General features: G+C 54.4%; 1 protein-coding gene across 7 annotated transcripts in view; it reads left to right on the top strand.

Moving 5' to 3' along the window:
- SEPTIN9 (septin 9) overlaps nucleotides 1–18389 on the top strand; it is a 146131-nt gene extending 127742 nt beyond the window's left edge. For all 7 annotated transcript variants that reach the window (XM_053994427.1, XM_053994430.1, XM_053994429.1 and 4 more), the window contains 8 exons: nucleotides 3221–3349; nucleotides 3750–3831; nucleotides 4514–4651; nucleotides 10469–10586; nucleotides 12885–12980; nucleotides 13806–13902; nucleotides 15420–15471; nucleotides 16252–18389. In XM_053994427.1, the coding sequence (XP_053850402.1) occupies nucleotides 3221–3349; nucleotides 3750–3831; nucleotides 4514–4651; nucleotides 10469–10586; nucleotides 12885–12980; nucleotides 13806–13902; nucleotides 15420–15471; nucleotides 16252–16387 (848 nt within the window). In that variant the 3' untranslated portion in view covers nucleotides 16388–18389. The remainder of the gene's footprint in view (nucleotides 1–3220; nucleotides 3350–3749; nucleotides 3832–4513; nucleotides 4652–10468; nucleotides 10587–12884; nucleotides 12981–13805; nucleotides 13903–15419; nucleotides 15472–16251) is intronic.
- The last annotated feature ends 205 nt before the right edge of the window (nucleotides 18390–18594 follow it).

Raw genomic sequence — 18594 nt, forward strand, 5'->3', positions numbered from 1 at the left:
TCTGGCTGCAGCTTCAGCTGTGGGGATCTGTGCTCCTGCAGCCCCCAGGCCCCAAAGCCAGGGATGGCACAGCCACTGACCTGCAAAATGCTGGAGAGCTGGGCAGACACTGTGGGACACCAGCCAAGGGGGGAAAGGAAAAGAAATGAGGATTTTCTGCTCTTTTCCAGCTATTAATGTCTGACCTGATGCTGTGGATCCCTTGTGTGAGCTGGGCTGTGCTCCTTGGGGCCAGGCTGGTCAGGTAGCAGCTCTCCCTGCCTGTGTCTGCCAGGGGAGCTGCAGGGGGATGAGGGGAGTAAATCCAGGCAGTGACCAGTGGTGTGGTGATGGGGCCTCACCATCCCTTATCCTCCTGGGAGGAGCTGTGTAAGGCTACAGGTGTGGTGCCTGTGGGATATCCCACAGGGCATCCTGCAGGTCTGCTTGGGGTTGTGGAAGGGTCTGATCCAGAGTTTTTGCTAATTCTGTTAAAGATTTCAGTGTGCTGGAGCTTTCCAGCAAGCTCTGTGGATGCTCAGCCTTTCCCATTCTGATACTTCCATTCCCTCTACGGGGAAGGTTCCCTGGGTTGGGTGATCACAGCAAGGCTGGTCAGTGCAGAGCTGTTAGAGCCCTGGATGCTGAGAATTGTAGACTTCCTGTGTTAAAAGGCACAGACCCTCAAAAGAACACTACATTTGACCTGAGGCCATGGAGAAAGCTTCCAAAAAACCAGAACCAGTTCTTGGGAGGTGTTTTAACAAATCCAGTTCTTTGCTGCAAACAGAGGAATCACTGCACTGGTCCTGGGAGCCTGAAAGAGAGATTACCTGTGCTGAGCTCCCATTTCCCTGCTGGAGGGGGCTCCCATCCCTCCAGGAGAAGGCTCCCATCCCTCTAGGAGCAGGCTGTGCTGCCTCAGCACCTCAGCAGTGTGCTGTGCAGATGGGGAGGGATGTTCAGGAGCAGCTCTGCCTTGGCAGCACTGTGTGTGGTAGGGAGGCCCGTGCTGCGGCGCCTGGAAAACATTGTTCTGCCCTTGGCAGGAGCTGGGCTGGCTCTTTACAGGCTGGGAATCCAGGGCAGCATAAACAAGTCGAGCTCTGGCCCTCCCAGAAGATGCAGGAGGAGCAGCACCTCGGGGAAGGGGCAGCAGCCAGCCCTCATCCTGCTGTGCCTCCCTAGGGATGGGTGTAGCTCCATTACTCCCATCCAGTCTAAGCTGCGAGTCCTTGAGTTGGAATTGTTCCAATCTCTGTCTTACAGGAGGGAGGTGACTGAGCATCACTGCCACGTGCCACGCTGGTCACTCCTCACTGTGTCCCTGTAATGGGGCTTTGTGAAAACCCTTTCCCCTCTGTAGCAAGGTCCCCATTCAAAAGGGTTTCACAATCCCAGCCAGAGCTGAGAGGGGGCTGCAGGCTGTGGTCAGCTTAGTCCCTTGTCCTCTAAAGTTGCAGAGATGAAGAGGAATGTCTAAACTTTTAAAAATCCCAACCCCAGAGCACAACTTTTGCATTCAGTTTTCTGTGCAAAGCAGCTGGAAGGAGAGCAGAGGTGGCCAAGCTCAGCTGCGATTTTCCCACTGGATTTCAGTTGTGGGAAGGTCAGTGGGCTGCAAACCAGGGCTGCTGGAAGGGAGCTCTGCCCTGTGCTCAGCTGCCTGTGTCACAGCCTTAGGGTGCCCAGCTGCACCCCAGTGTGGCTCAGCAAGGTCAGCCTGTAGCTGTGGTGCAGTGGGACATCACATCCTGGCTGCTGGTGGCTCTCACCTCTGGTCTCTTTCCAGGCAGTGCAGCTGCAGCAGCTTGGACAGACACAAAGAGACCCACGGCAGTGTGTCACCCTGATTTCATCTGTCCCCAGTGTGTCACCCTGATTTCACCTGTCCCCAGTGTGTCACACAGCCTTCCCCTCTCCGCAGGTGCTCCATTTAATGGTGAGCAGTGATGCACTGAGAGCTCTGTTTCGGCTCTGCATGCCCAGCTCCAGGCCTGTTAGTGCTTGGCCCTGTGTGTTTAGGCAGCAGAGGACTGGGAACACTTCCCCCCAGCCTGGTCCTTGTGTTTCTTACAGCCCCACGGTGACATTCAAAGAGAGTTTTCCTGTGCTGGATTGCAGCCATTGGTGATGTTGCAAACTCAGCTCTAAAGTTGCTGTTTGATCAGGGACTGGGGTGATGCCAGGAGATGATGCTGGTTGGTCCTACCTTTGGCTTTGGCAGCCTGGATGGGCCAGGACCCTGAAGGATGTGGGTGAAATCCTTGCTGACTCTGCTTAGGGACACACTGTGGGACAAGGGACATGCTGGTGGCAATGCCATGACAGTTGCCTGTAACGTGTCTTGGCAGAAAGTGGCCATTGGGTCCCTATGGTGTGTGCAGGATCTCTGCAGTGTTTGCAGGGGGCCCTGGGTTTTCAGGAGTTAATATTTTTCTGCTCCCTGGGTTTTGAGGAGTTAATTCTGTTTTCTGTACTCTGGAAAAATTGTTCTCCAAGCTCATGGGACAGCTGTTCCTGGAGAGTCAGGAGCTGTTGGTGTCCTTTCCACACAGATCAGCATCAGCTCTGGGATATGAAGCATGAAAATGCTTTTCTAAAAGCTGTTTTTTCTAAAGTTGTGGAATCTCATGTGCTTCTTGGGCTGTTGTTTGTGGGATTCAGAGAAGCTCCTGGCGTGGACCTGTGTCTGTGGAGCCAGCTGGGCCGATTGCAGCAGCAAGTTTGTCAGGGAAGCAGCAGCAGATGCAGCAGGCCTGAGGTTTGGAGGATTGTTGCTGCTGTTAGTCCTGTCCAGATAAAGGCTTGCCAAGCTGCTCCAAAGCCTTCCCTGTGGAACTGGATAGAGCAGACTGCAGGAGAGTAAAGGCACATTTGGGATGCTTTTTTCCTGGGGTTCCCTGGTCCCCGTGCCCTGCTGAGCATCACCACAGCCTTTCAAACATCCCCAGCACTGTCTGCCTGTCCTTGGGGTTGCTGGGGTTTTGCCTGGATGCAGGGCACCAGCTTTTGATTTGCTGCTTTGGAGCCAGGGAGGGGATTTGCTACCTGCAGCATCCTCCTGGCTGGGCTGGACTGGAGCTCCTTGGCTCGGGGGAGCTGCAGGGGAGCAGCTGCTCCTCATCCCTCCCTCCATCCCTCTGGCAGATCTGGTGCAGGCTGAGCCTGTCAGCAGCCCCATCCCCTCCCCCTGGCAGAACAGGGAGTGCTGACTCTGGGTTATCCTGCTCTCTTCCAGGTCAGAGTGGCTTGGGGAAATCCACGTTAATCAACACCCTCTTCAAATCCAAGATCAGCCGGAAATCTGTACAGCCAGCTGCTGAGGAGAGGATCCCCAAGACCATTGAAATCAAATCCATCACTCACGGTGAGGCTCTGCAGGTCCCACCTGCTGCTTTGGCTTTAGGTCCTGCTCTGCCTTGTGTCTCTGGGGACTCACAGAGTTTTGGACCTCCATAAACCTCCACTCTTATCTCTCTGAGTAGGCTTTTAGCATCCAGAGATGCTTGCAGGGCTGAGAAAACATCTGGTTTTTATTTATTCATCAGCATTGAGTTAATTGTGTTGGAAGGGACCAGTGAGGTGGCTGTGGGGGTGGCATTTCAGGGTGGATATGGGGCTGGATCCCTTTGGAGGGCTGATTTGTGCCTCTGAGGAGCTGTGAAGGTGCATTTCTCCCCTGGGAGCAAGCTCCAGCCCTGCAGCTGATTTTGGGAGGGTGGGCTTGGCCAGAGCACCCATCACACCCCAGCTTTCCTCTCTTCCAGAGATTGAGGAGAAGGGGGTTCGCATGAAGCTGACAGTCATCGACACGCCGGGCTTTGGGGACCACATCAACAACGAGAACTGGTGAGCTGCCCCTCTGCCCTGGGTGCAGGGGGAGGGCAGGAGAGCCCCAGCACACCCTGACCCCATGCCCAGGGCTGGAGCCTGGCTCTGTGCCCCCCTGCTCTGCTGGCAGCAGGAAGGAGGTTGTTGTGGTGGCAGAGCAGTGCCATGCTCCCCGTAAGAGCCACAAACATCCTGCTGTTCCAGGCATGAGACAAGCTTTGTTTGTGGCTGGGAGCAGCTATGTGCCAGCAGGGCCAGTCCCCAGACCCTGCTCATGTGGCTCTGGAGGCTGAGCTCTGCCCAGGATCCCTGGCACAGTGTCTGGCTCTGGGGATGGCCCCTGGGCTGGGCAGGGCTGGCTCATGGCACGGACCTTGTCCCCATCACCAGCTGGCCTGGGCTTGTGGGCTTTGATTCTGCTCATGCTCCTGTGCTGTGGCACCCTGCAAGGAGCCAGGGCATGGTCCCAGCACTGTGCTGGGTCCAGGAGGAGAGAAGGGAGCATTTTTAGCCACTTGCTTGTCTAAAGCAGCCAGTAAATCCCCTCCTGCAGCAGTGCATGGAGCTGCTAAGCAGCGAACACCTGGGGGTTGTGATTTAGGAGATGCTGAGCATCCCGAGCTCTGCAGGCTCTGCTTCATGCAGAAGGTCAGGGTGGTGCAGGTCCCTCACACCATCCTGTGTTGCCCTCTCTCTGCAGCTGGCAGCCCATCATGAAGTTCATCAACGACCAGTACGAGAAGTACCTGCAGGAGGAGATCAACATAAACAGGAAGAAGCAGATCCCTGACACGCGGGTGCACTGCTGTATTTATTTCATCCCAGCCACGGGCCACTCGTACGTACCCCGCTGTCCCTGCTTCCCTTGGCCTTCCCTCTCCATGGCCCAGCAGCTCAGCCCTCAGGGCACTTCTGCCCGGGATCCTCCCATGGTTTTTGGGGCTTGAGGAGCTCGAGGACGGCTTGAAGCCATCCTCAGGGCTGTATCACCTGGAGGCCTTGCAATAAAACAGCAGAGCTGCTGTGCTAACAGTACCCCAGAGAAATGTGGTGTTTCCTCTTCTGAAGGGCCATGAAATCCTCTCTAAGCTCCTGGGAGCTGCTGCATTTGCCGTGGTCACCTGGCTTGCTGGACCAAGGATGGACACAGGTCTCAAATTGGATGGAGAGGCTACTTTTGCAAGCAGAACATTCTTTTTTTTTTTCTTTGTCCCTGACATTGTAAGGGGAAGAGCCAGTTTTCCATGTGCTTCCAAGGCAGCAAGCACCCTCACCCTGTAAGGGTATATTGTAGGTTGTTTGACTAGTCTGCAAGTGGGATGCTGTTTATTCAGCCCAGAGTTCTCCTGGCTCTGGCACTTCTCAAATGACAACATCAGAAGGCCCAGATCTCACTCTATTTTTTTTTTCCTTTTCTGGTTTTTTTTTTTTTTCCTTCCTAGGCACACAGCCCACCCTGAAAATCTGGGGCACTTAAAATGTCTTGAAAAATGTGACTTAAAGTATCACAACAGAAAATGAGACCTAAGTTTCCTTTTGATTTGTGTCAATTCCTTCCACTTCTGGCTCTGTCTGCATTGGGGATGTTTTTGGGTCTGTTTTCAAAAGTAAACTTAAGCCTCCAGCACTGTATTAATGTCAGCCTTTTCCACTTCCCCATGTGGAGATTTATTCCAATAGAAAAGACTTTGTTTTGCTTCTGTCAGTGGGTAGACCAAAAATGCATCCTTCAGTGGAATAAAATGACTGCATGGGCCAGTAATGCCCCTCTTGTGTAACTGATCAGGAGCAGAGGGGCTGATGAAACATTTATGGTTGAATACAATAAAACAGAGAAGGTTTCAAAGGGAAATGACATTTTTAGGCCAGTCTAACATGTTGCTCCCACCAATCTCAGCCCAGATCTGCAGCCCCTGCCTCGGCAGGTCTGACTTGCAGCTTTAGCTGTGCTCCAGCTTTTCCTCACCCCTCTGGCTGTTTAACTCTTTAAAGAACACATCAGATGCTCAGAGGGCTGGGCGTGCTGGGTGCCTGGCAGTGCAGGCAGGGATGTGGAGCCCTGTTCCATGTCCCCCGGCGGAGCCTCTCCAGCCGCGCTCTGGTTTCTCTCACCCGCCGGCCAGCAGCAATTGTGTGGATTTTCAGCTGCCTTTTTTCCTTCTCTCCAGTGAACATGTGTTTCCAATATCCGAGCGAGCCCGGCAGTTGGGGGCTGTTGTTGCTGAGCCCTGCACTGATCCTTTTTCCCTGCAGGCTGAGAGCCTGGCTGGGGCTATCCCCCCTGTCACTGGCTCACCCATCCCCTCCTGCCACCTGAGGGGCGAACCCCACTGAGAGGAGAAAGTTGATGGGAAATTTTGCTTCTCTGAGAGCTCAAGCAGGCATTGGAGTTCCTTTCTGCCCTCTTGTGAAGTCCAAATGATGTTTTCCGTCATGGTGGACAGGCTTTCCCCAGCAAAGGGTGACGTGGGCACCTCTCCTTCAGGGGGGAGCTGCTGTGACAGTGCTGTAGCAGAGGATCCTGTGGGGCAGCCTTGTCCTAGGATTGTCACACGCAGCTGGCTGCAGGTTTGTGCCCTGGCCGAGGCTGCAGGTCCATGGTCCCTTGCAGCAGGGTATGAGAAGGGCATTGAGGTCCTTGCTGTGGTGCCTCTGTGTTCTCCAGGGGTGACTGGGAGGATGGCAGTGGCTGGTAGAGCTGTAGGGACCTGCACCGGGCACGTTGTCACCCAGCTTCAGAGAACCCCAGCACGCCCCCATGGTGCCATCCACATGCTGCACTCGCCATCCCAGGTGCTTGGTGCTGCCCTCCTGGGGTGTGCCTGCACGGGGTGGTTGTGTTGCCTGGGGAGATGCTGCTGGTGATGTGGGTGGGCATGGCACAGGGCTCCCTGTGCCTGCTGCAGGCTGCTGGGTTAAGCCTGGGGTGAGAGCTTGCTTTTTCCTAGGGAAATGGAGTGGGGAAAAAAAGAAAGCAAAGCTGGGGCAGAGATCTGGAGGCTGGAGCAGAGGATTGCTTGGCTCAGTTTCAGTCTGGCCCTCCCATCCAGGCAGCTCCAGGGTTAATCAGCAGAGAAGTTTCTGCTGCATGAGGGAGTTCACAAGGGAGTTCAGGACAGGCTTTGCAGCCCATCCAGTTCACACACAGCCTGTAACACTCCCATGTAACCGTGCCTGTGAAGGCTGAGGATGGTGCTGGCAGGGGCTTCCAGCTGCAGCTGTGCAGGCTGGGCTCTGCCACCCAATAAATATCCCTGCTCTGACCCCTGCAAAGCTCTGTTCAGCTCAAGAATGGCTCTGGAACTCTCCCTGGCCTCATCAGCACCTCTCCTGCCTCTACCAGGGCTGGTGGCTCAGGAACTGCCACCTACTCTCTCTTTGCCCTCTGGCTGCCCCTCTCAGGTGCCCAGCAGCTCCCTGGAGCAGGTGATGGGGTTGGGCAGCAGCTGGGTCCTCACTGGTGTTTGCTTAACACACAGCTCAAATTCCTACTGTTAGTTTGGTCTGGGGCACAACCAAAAGGAAATAACTTCACAGCTCACTGTGGATTTTGATTCCTGTAACAGCATTTCAGGGGAACCAGCAGGAACGAGCCTGTGCTTAGATCCTGTCTGTGCACAGTGGCAGAAATAATGTGTGTCCTGGGCACCACAATGTGTGCCCAGCCCTGGCAAGGTGTGCCCAGCTGCACAGCCGCCCCCAAGGCCAGGGCAGGAGGGGATGAGGGAACAATCAGCACCTGGAGTGGTCTGAGCCCCTGCTGCACCTCCTGCTCCAGCCCATCCACTCCCCTTTGAGCTCCTCCACCCCTCCCAGCAAAGCCCAAAATATTTATGTTATAAGTTAATAATATCAGGGACCATTTGGAGAAGGGGAGGAAAATAGATCAGGTTTTTTTATTGAGCCTTCCTTTCTCTTCTGCGATGTGCTTGGAGCAAATAGCACTTGTCACCACCTTAATCCATGGTGTCTTCACATGAATGTGATGTGTAGCTACAGGCAGACATTGTTCTTAGTGAAAAGGTTCACTTCCTTTTACATAATTAAGGTTTTGGGGGAGCTACCTACCTAACAGGAGTTGACAGAATATCTAGAAACCTGCAGAAAACCCTAAAAACATACAGTTTGATCTGCTGGGGAGTCTCAGGGTGGTGCAGGGAGGTGACCTCCGGGGATGAGGCACTTGCAGGAGCCCGTGGGAGCAGAAAGTTGTGTCAGAGGTGCCTGGGTGCAGATGGGACACAGTCACTGTGCCTGGGGGATGCTGTGGACACAGCAGGGGTGTGGGCAGGCCCTGGCTCTGCCTCCTCTCCTGGCTCACTGCGGCATCCTCGGCATCCTCGGGATGAGTGAGGGATCTGAGGGATGGAACTCAGCTTTTAACATGTAGATTGAGCTGAAACTCTAATGTCTGCCTGATTGTGCATTCATCTGCATTGGCTTCCTATGCATCCTGGTCTTTAAAGGAAAAGCTGATGAAAGAGACAGGAACACAGGCTCAGTAGGGAAGAAGCTTTTAGAGGAGAAAAATTGTTTGGAAAACAGCAAAGAGAGAGGAGGGGAAAGAATTCTGCTGGGAAAGGAGCATTACTGCATTACTTCCTTGGAGGTCTGGGAAATACATTATGCAGAGCTCCAAACAATGTTTGCCAGCAGCAAGTCAGCTTAGATGTGTCCATGGGGGGTTCCTTGTGGTTTTTTCTATTCTTTTTTCCCTTTAATAGCCAAAATCTCTCTTTCCTGGGGCCCAGGGTGATCTGTGACCCTGTGTTTGTGTTAGGACCTCGTTTGTCCCTGTGCTAATGACGTGCTCGGGGCTGTGTGTGTTGTTGGTGTGTGGGGACAGGATCCACCTGGCACAGTCCAGCTCCATCCCTGGGAGAGGGGATGACCAGGGGAGGGTTCAGCTGGGTCAGCAGTGCTGACTGCTCTGGGGCACCCTTGAGCTGCTGTTTTCAGGTCAGCTGGAGCTGAGTGGGTCTCTCTGGGGCTGAATGTCCCTCCCTCAGCACTGGAGCCATGCAGAGGTGTCCCCGTGGGGTGGGGACACTGCCAGGTGGCTGCTGAGGGGCAGGATCAGTCCCTTCCCCTCTGCACTCCTGTGCCTGGGTCTGCAGAGGTCTCTGAGCCCTTTGTAGGGCCCGAGGAGACCTTGGTGGGGTTTGGCTTGAGAGTGTTGGCAGTGGGTGCTCTCCTGGCCCTTCAGTGAGGGCTCGTTTCAAACACCTCCTGCCCAAAGGTGATCCTGGACCCTGGGGGCCTCCAGGTTTCCTTTTCAAGGCAACACCTACTCAGCTGTGCTGCTTGTCCCTCCCCCTCACCTTCTGAGCCACCAAGGGGGACCTGCAGCACCTGGAGGAATCCCAAGGAGGGTTTTCTCCTGGTTTGGGACCCCCAGCAGTTAAAACACCTTCAGGAAGGACTGAGGAGCAGCGGGGGGATGATGGCCAGGTGCCTTCATCTCTGTCTACAGGCCTTGGACGTGGAGCAGTGTGGAAGTGGAGCTGTGTCAGTGCTGTCAGCAGGGAGGGATTTCCCGAGGTGCTGATCACTGGGGTTATGCAATCCCTGCAGCTTTCCTCTGCTGAGACTTTTGTTGTAGAGATTTTCTGACATTCTTGCCCTCTGGAACCAGCAGCATCTCTTCTGTGCTCTGTGAGCCCCTGGAGAATGTCCAGAGCTTTTTTTAATCCCAGCTGATGAATGTGAGAGGCACTCCCAGCTTGTACATAACCACAGACTTTAGGGTTTACTTAAAGTAAACCCTTTCTTACAACCTTTTTGTATGACCCTTTGAAAGAAATCTAGAGACCAATATGAATCACAAATTATTGTGTGACATTGATGGAGAACTTAAAGGCTCCCTAAATCAAAATCCTGTGCAGACATATGATAAAACTTGAGCATGAAGTTTTCTGGGTAAAGTATCTATATCACTTTGAACAACATAAATATTTTCCATAAATATTGATTTACATTTTATCGCTTTTGTTCCACCAGTGTAACAGGTGCTTCCAAATACTCTGGGAGCAAATGATGAAGCAGATATTAAATGGGGTATGCAGAAATACTCTCATTAAACTGTTCCAAGCAACTGGTGCTCAACACAGGGGGGAATGTGAGCAGGGACAGTCAGCTGTGGCCATTTCCACGCTGTGTTGTCCCTGGATGGCTGGTGACAGCTTGGCTAGAGCTGGAGCAGGTTTTGATTTGTGCATGGCAGCAGGCTGGCCCTGCAGCCAGCATCGTCCTGCTCTCATCCCAGCTCCACCAAGGACGCCAGTAGCTCTGGGCAAGTTCCTGCAGTCCTCGGTGGCCCCGCAGAGATAAAAGCCCTCTGCCACTTCACAGGGCTCTGGGAGGGTTCACAGAGATAGCGGCAGCTTTGAAAGGGAAATGTTTAAAGTGTTGTCAAACCCTCTCTTTGCTGTTGTGCTTTTAAGAAAATGTCTTTACTTGTCCTATCTGAAAGGAAGCGATTCCCTCTCTGTCTGCTCTTCAAATGCCCCTCCCTGCCAGGGGATTGCAGCAGCCTCAGAGTGCAAATCCCCTTTTTCCTGCTGTTTTCAAATCCCCTTTTTCCTGCTGTTTTCCAGGAGTGCAAATCCCCTTTTCCCTGCTGTTTTCAAATCTCCTTTCTCCTGCTGTTTTCCAGGCTCCGGCCGTTGGACATCGAGTTCATGAAGCGCCTGAGCAAAGTGGTCAACATCGTCCCGGTGATCGCCAAAGCCGACACGCTAACGCTGGAGGAGAGGGACTACTTCAAACAACGGGTAAGGGGCTGCTGCCCCTTCCCCGGGCTCCCATCTGTGCTAGCCCATCCCCTGCTGCCCCTGTCCCCCTCGTGGCTCTCCTGGCAGGGCTGTGCAGGCAGGGCCTGGCCGGGAGCCCAGCGCATTCCTCCGGCTGCAGCTCGGAGCGATCCCGCGTGGCCGCAGGGTAGGCCTGCTCTCCAAGCACTTCTTGTGTTTCTCTTGGATCTTTGTCAGTGCAGGATAAGTTTGGAGCTCCAGGCCTGCTTCCCCTGCCTCCTTCGTTGTTGTTGTTGTTGTTATTTTCAGGCTGGTTTCTGTTATTTTGGGAGGTTGATGCACGTAGGGGCTGGAAAAGTCTCCCTCTGCAGCATCGTGAACTGATACAGGAACCAGTCAAAAACGTGTGGTTTGCTGAGCTCAGCTGGGTGAGGTTTAAGAGGGAAGCAAGGTATGAAATTCCCGTGGTTGGGAGCTGAGGAGGGGCTGTCTGAATCCACAGCAAGGCATGGGCTGTGCTCTGAGAGGTGGAGGTGGCCCGTTTGGGGGTTTGGTAAGGGACTGTAAATCCGTTTGTGTGGGTGGTGGATGTGGCTGCAGGCGTGATGGCCTCAGCATTCCCTGCAGAAGTAAAAACCACCAAGCTCCTTGATCCATGAGTCTGACCTGGGAGAAGTAAAAGGAAAGAGAGTCTTGCCAAAAGGGTAGTTTTAGGGGCCACTCCTTTGGTTATGGACAGCTTAGCCAGGGGTGGTTCCATGCCCCGTTGCAGGAGAGGGTGAGCTGCTCCTTCCCACACCAGTGTGGGAGCCCCTCCTTCCCAGTTCTTAACGAGCAGCATCAGGCACTGAAATGCCCAGTCTGGTTTTGGGGGCTGATCCAAACTCTCCAAGCAATTTCCTTGGCTGGAGGCTGGCTGGGAATGGAGCTGAGGGGTGACCCAGGCTGGGCTCCCTTGGCTTGTCAGGCTGTTTGCACAGAGCTCTGCAGGGAGCTGGTGAGGGGACACGGAGGGGTGAGTCCATGGTGCCACATCTGCTCTCTGTGGTGGCTTCTGTAGGCTGCTGGCTCCACTCAGAGGTTACCAGTGCTCCCATCCCTGTGTCTGCAGATGACTGGATGGCTCTGGTGCTACAAAGTCAGTCCGGGACCTCAGATGTCACCTGGGCACCCTTGGCTGCTGGTACCATGGAAGACCATGGGGACAGTGCCTGGCTCTGCTGCTCTGCACTGGCTCAGCACAGGACAAGCTCACCCTATCTCTGATTGCTTCCTGATTATAACCAGACCTCCCAAATCCTTTCAGATGGAGGGAGAGCACGTAGCCACATGGTGTGTCTGCTCCCAGCAGATGAGAGGGCAGGAAATCAGGCCAGCTGGGCACAGGCTGGGATCTGTTCCATTCATTCATTCCAGTGTGCCTGCATGTGTGCTTCCAAAAGCAGAGCCCTGTCTGCATCTGGGGTGTAGCTGGTTCAGAAAGATGATAAGTTTTGGGTTTGGATGTGGTGGGCAGGGGATGTGAAGCACCAGCCTGGCTGCAGGTTGGTGGCAGTGCTGTGTTGAGGGAGTGGAATGTGCTCCCTGGAGTTGGCTTTGTTGGGTTGTTCCCCTAAACTCAGTGTGGGGTTTGGTGAGGGGTGGGAGGCCCAGCTGGGGACATCCCCTGGGCTGGATCCACTGCTTTGTCAGCCTGCACTGTAGGACTGGTGTGGAGTTGTTTCCATCGGAAGTGATGGGAGCTGCTGCCAGCCTGGGTTGGGGTTTGCAGCATTGTAGGAGAAGGCTGATCCTTCAAAGCTCCCTCTGAGCTGAGTCTCCACCCAGGAATCAGATTTCAGCATCTCTTGGCCTTGCACAGAGGCAAAGTCCTTAAAGTCTGCCCTTCCAAGCCGTGTCCTTGTCCCCCCAGATCCCGCTCCTTTTCCAAGGAGTGTAAACAAACACCAGAGAGCAGCTTTTCATCTTTGTGTTACAAGCCTGGCAGCTGTGTTCCCCTTCGCTTGGGCAGCTTGGGTTGTCTTGTTGTATTTTCCAATCCCCAGAAAACATCCAGCTCATGTAACTTCATCTCACTCTCTGTCTGAGCTGTGTCTTGGCACCAGGACCTTGCAGAGGTTCCAGGGCAAGCTCTTGGTGGGTGTGTGTGGCACAGGTCTCTGTCCCCCAGGTGGGCTGAGTTTAGGATGGAGAGGGAGGATGCTGCTGCTGTGACTGGTGGGCATCACTCAGAGACGCTTTTGGCAGCAGCTGCTGTGGTGGGAGTGCATCTCCTGTGCCTGCCTGTCCTTCACCTGTCCCTGTGCTCTTCCCTCCTAGATAATGGCTGATCTCCTGGCCAACGGGATCGACGTGTACCCCCAGAAGGAGTTTGATGAGGACTCTGAAGATCGGCTGGTGAACGAGAAATTCCGGGTCAGTGCAGGAGCTGTGGCTGGACAGATCCTGCAGCTCCAGGGGCTGGGCATGTCCTGGGAGTTCCCTTCCAAAAGGCCTCTGTTTTCTTCCCAAAGCTGCTGTGCCCTATCCATGGGGTTTGCCCAGCAGCAGGGATCCTGCCAGAGCTCAGGGCAGGGGTGGAAAGAGGATGGGAAAGGCTCCTTGGGAAGCCTTTCCATACTCCTTCCCCATCTCCACCCTGCCAGGTGCCCTCAGCAGAGGGTCCATGGCCCCTTCCCCTGCCTCAGGCTCAGGGAACAGAGGGGCCTGCCCATCCCTGGCTAGGGCAGCAGCCTTCCCAGCACTGGGATGGAATTTCACCTGTAGGCTGCCTGCAGCTGGCAATTCCGTGCTGCAGGAATCAGCCAGCATTTTTTTGGCACAGTAAAGTGGATTGGACAAATTCAAGGAAGAAAAATGTCTTTTAGGGACTCTGAAGTTCAAAGACACCAACTTGGATCAGGAAATGAGTTGGCCACAGGTTGCCAGATGCTGGGGGCAATTCCCAGGGAAGCTTTGGGATCCCTTTGCTCCAGCTGTATCTGGTGCCTGCCAGTGAGGGACTGGACTAGGCTGGGTTTGGGCTGGTTTTAGGCTGGGCACATGTGCAGGAGATGCTGGTACCCAGTCCTGGGCTGGCTGTGGGCCCTAGAAGGCAGCACTGCTCAGGAACATCAGGGGCAAACCAGCTCATCCCATGAAAGCCCCCTGGAAACAGGAGGATGTAGGACTTTGCTCACTGGTTTGGTTTCCTGACCAGTTCTCAGAAGAAATCAAACCCTTGTTTTTCTCTTTCCACAGGAAATGATCCCATTTGCAGTGGTGGGCAGTGACCAGGAGTACCAGGTGAATGGAAGAAGAATCCTTGGGAGGAAGACCAAGTGGGGCACCATTGAAGGTACCTCATCCTTGCCTCCCCACCTGAGCCCACCTCCCTGCCCTGGCAGAGGGCAATAAAGTCCAAGACCAGCAGTAGAAGTTGACCTGGATGTGGTGCTTCCCTGCCCCTCAAAAAAAAAGATAATTTTCCTGATGTTTAAGGACTGGAAACACCTTGGCCAATGCTCCTGTGCTGGGTTCCTGGGCCTTTGTGTGTCTTGGGGGGCTGCTGAGTGCTGGAGGGGACATTTCTGGGGGCCTCGTGGCCTGCCTTGCTCTTCTTGCACATTTAATTGCCTGATGGCAGGATTTGAGGGCACACCAGTGACATCCCCATGTCTCAAGCCCCTGTTGGAACGTTCCCCTGGGATCTGTACCCCCCAACATGCCTTTGGTTCGTGCCTTGTGGGATCTCTTCCCTCTTCCATTTCCCATCGGCATCTCCCTTTTTTCTCCCCCGTTTTACAATCATGGTTTAAAGGCTAGATGAAAGCTCCTGGCTCCAGCACATCTACACATTTCCCTGTTGATGGTTTCTGGCAGCCAGCTAGCTCATCTCCAGTGCCACCCCTCTCATCTTCCTCCCCTTCACTTCACAGGTTCCTCTCATTTACGAGTCTTTTTAATAGGAATCCTGTGTTGAGGGATGGTTTAACAAAGCTGCCAGGAAAATCAGTGTCTTTTGAAGCTCTGCTGCCCTCTCGTGCTGTGTCCCTGAACAGTCTGAGTTCAATGGGATTCATTAAACCCTCACCTTCTACTTGTGAAGGCATCTGCCTTCAGCACAGGGAGACCCCCCAGGACACAGCCATGGCCACAGGCAGCCTTTGCACAGCAGTGTTGTTTGTGTTTTGCCATTCCTGCATGATGTTTAATGGTTGGGCTCAATGATCTTAGAGGTCTTCTCCAACACAAAGGATTCTACTATTCTATGTACAGGATTGTTTGGGTAGGAAAAAAAAATTAAAGAGGAGTTCTTCCTCTAAACTGAGTAAAATTAGAGGTAAAATAGCAGCTGTCAGACTGATTGTGGTGGAGCAGCACCCCATTGATTTTTCCCTATTGCAAGCACTCGCCCCTCTGGCAGCAGAGGCCTTTGACAGCAGGAGTTCATGTCCTTGCAGAGCCCTGGCAGCCCTCAGCAGCGTGCCTGGGATACTGCAGGATGCTCATGGCTGAGCTACAGATGAAACTTCTGTGGAGACACGCCTGGTGCTCACTGCACACTCACCACAGCCCTTCCCCTGTCTTGTTTGGGGTTCTGGGGGTTGTGTTGGGCTGCTGCTGGGAGCTCCCTCGTTGGTGGGACATTGGGAAGGGGCTGTGGATGCTCAGTCAGACCTCACCAGGGCTGAGCTGGGGCAGGGACCTGGTGCCAGCTTTACAGCAGCAAAGAGGACTCCTGAGTCCTGCACTTGTACCCCGGGGTGTCAGAGCCCATGTGAGCCCTCCACACGCTGGGGAAGCCCCCAGGTGCTGCTTGCCCCAGGTGGTGGCCATGGGGGCTCACTGATGGCTTTCTGTCTCTCTTGCCAGTGGAGAACACAACACACTGTGAGTTCGCCTACCTGCGGGACCTCCTCATCAGGTCAGTGCCCTGTTCCCAGAGCCTTTGGTCACCAGGTGGCATCCAGGGAAAGGGGACAGCCCAGCACAGCTTGAAGCAGCTGCTGCTTTGCTCTGCTGCTCCCTCCCTGCCTTCCCTCCTGGCCTGCTGCCACTCTGCAGCCCCTCTGCAAGGGTGGCCCCACTCTTTGGGGCTGAGTTCAGGGGGGAGAGGAGCAGTGGAGGGGTCAGGACATACTCCAGGATTGCTGGCAGTGTGGCTCCAGCTCATCTACAAGGAGCTTTTGGCCTTAGTGGTGCCTCACCAGTGCCAGATCTCACCCCCAGTTGAAAGACATCACTCTTCACTGGGGTTTCGTTGTGGGGTCTGGGTGATGGCTGGTCCCTCTTGAAAGAAGTGTCCCTGCTGTGGGGGAGAGGGAGGCTGAGCCCCCTGGGCTTGCTAGAGAGCGGGCATTGGGCTCCTCCCCAGTTTGGCTGCAAAGTAAACTCTGGACACGTGATCTGTTGCTGGCAGAGTTGTGTGGGGCTACAAAACCTCACCCCAGGACTGGCAGGGTGGGGATCTCCCTGAGTGGGTGTTCTGCAGCCACAGGTCCTGTGTCCCCAGGCACAAGTGAAGGCTTCAGCTCCTGCTGCCCAATAATGCTGACAGTTATTGCCTTTACTTCCCTCCTGTGCCCTAAAGGCCCCATTAACCAGCAAGGCAGGAGGGACATTGGGACTGGGGGGTGTTTGGGGTGACGAGGGTTGGGGAACAGAGGCTGGGCTGGTGTGATCGCTCCATCTCCCTTCCCTGCAGGACACACATGCAGAACATCAAGGATATTACCAGCAACATCCACTTTGAAGCCTACAGGGTGAAGAGGCTGAACGAGGGCCAGAGCTCTCTGTCCAACGGCGTGGCTGACAAGGAGCTGGTGGCCAACGAAATGTAACCGTCCCTCGCCGCAGCCAGGACCTCCCTCGCTCACGCTCGCTATTTCTCCCCTCTTCCCCCTTTATTTTTATATAAATCCTCTGCCACTGTCCCTCTTGCCCTGCTCCCTGACCCCCTGCCATGTAAACTGACCAAATAACCAGACGTGGAGCGGGGTGGCTGCTCTGCCCCTGCTTTGTGCCCTGAGATTTGTGCTCAGCCCCCGGAGCGGCGTCCCTGGCCCGGGGACCGTCCCTCTGTGGAGGTCGGGCTCTCGCTTGCCCCCAGCTGTGGCCCCACAGCCGAACCCAGGGCAGCAGATCTGTGGGGCCAGCAGGGTTGGGGTGCCCTGGGAGCCCCTGCAGCCCCTCCATGCAGAGGCTCCTCTCCGTCCATTGAAGGCGAGGGTTCCTCCAGGTGAATGCAGCCTTCGGAAGCAAGGTACGGTGGGATGAAGAGAGCAAGCCAGTGCCATCCTTGTCTCCTGCTGCTCCTCCGAGCCCTCTGCAGCCCTCTGGGACCCGCCAGCCCCCAACCCAGCCCCTGTACCCTGTCTACATGCAATAAACTGGGAGTGTTTAGGTGTCACCTCGCCTGTCACCGACCCCCGGCCAGGCAGAGCGACCTGCTTTGGGAGAAGTGCCTTTTCAGACTGAGACCTTGCAATAGCGTGGGAGAGGGGAGGGAGGGTCTGCCTTGCCTGTCTTTGCAGCCTGCAGAAGGCTGTGAACCTCCACAGAGACTCTCCTTCCCTCTCCCTCAGCCAGAGCTGTGGCTGATGTCCTGGGAACACTTGTGTATTTATTTGTCACTCAGTTGGGTGGGTCTTTGTCCCCTGAAGGCTCCGAGTGTGTTTGTCCTGAGGGGGCTGAGTGTGGAACTTTGTCTCTGCAAAGCAGTGGTGGGAGGCAGAGGGTTGCCTGTCTGACCCTTGTGATTCTTGGGCTTTTCCCCACATCAGAGGAGGCTCTTGGGTATCTGTAAATTCCTTTTCATTTCCTGGGTCCCCTGTGTGTACAGGGAAGATGCTCCTGTTTTGCTGGTCCTTGTGCAGGGGGTCTCTGCATGTGCTGACCGAGCCCTGCAGCTGTGGGGGGGGGGGGGGGGCTGGGGGGTGTTTGTGGGTGCTGCTCCCCCTGCTCTGCCCCCAGACCCTTCTCTTTCTGTGTGTCTCCAGTAAATCAGACCCTGCAAGCATTAGGTAGCACTGTGACACAGGAGCAGGGGGTTCTGGAGCAAAGCTCTACAGTCCTGCTCCTCTCCCCAGCTCCCCTTGCCTTTCTGGTGTCTACCAGTCTCTCAATCCTCTCTAAGGGAAAAAAAAAACTTTTGCAAATCACCCATTTTTGGGGGCACACACTGAAGTGGCAGCGTGTCCCATCCTCTAGCACTGGAAGGCACCTGCAGAGCCCACGGGGGCAGCCTGGCTCAGCACAGGTGACCAGGAGGAGGGAGGAGGTTGCTCTCCCCTTGCTGGGGATGCCCAGGTTTTCAGGGGCTCCCCAGGGGTCCCCCCCAGCAGCCAAAGGGGTGTGGGCAGGGGGGTGCATTGTGAGAATCCCTTCTCCCCTTCACTCATATCCCCCCTCCACGACAGCCCCACGGAGCTGTTGGGGAACAGCAACTCTCTACTTGCTGACTTGCTATATTTTAGCAAAAGCAAAAATGAATTAACTGAAAAAAATATATGTATTTCAAGTGTTAAAAAAAGACTGAAAGGGGAGAAAAACCTCTTGTGTGAGGCACTTCTGCAAATGCCATCTTAAACTTTTTTTTTCCTCTAGTTGGTATCTCAAGCTGGGCCAAGCAAGTCATGCCGCTTTCTCCTTTGTAACCTGACTTTTTTTTTTTTGGAAGGAAAAAAAAAAAAAGAAAATAATACAATAAAAGAACCCTTCATCCAGATCTATTAAAATGGCCTTTTGGGGGTTATAAGCATTACGAAAATTTAGTCCATTTTTGTATAAATAATAGTGTTTAATATGTATTTCCCAAAATAAATGTTTCAAATGCAAATTGAAGGAGGCTCATTTGGAAATGTCTGTTCCCAGCCTTGATGCAATTGTTGCTGCATGGACCCTGTAGGGATGGGGGTGATAGGAGAGTCCAGCCCCAGAACTGCCCTGTTGAGGGTGAAAGATAATTCCTGACCCCTTGACTCGTCCCACCTTGGACACCTGCCCCAGGTACTCTACAAACTGCTGGAGCTGGTTCTGCTGAGCACCT

This window comes from Vidua macroura, chromosome 19, assembly GCF_024509145.1.
Source record: "Vidua macroura isolate BioBank_ID:100142 chromosome 19, ASM2450914v1, whole genome shotgun sequence".
NCBI classification, from domain to species: Eukaryota; Metazoa; Chordata; class Aves; order Passeriformes; family Viduidae; genus Vidua; species Vidua macroura.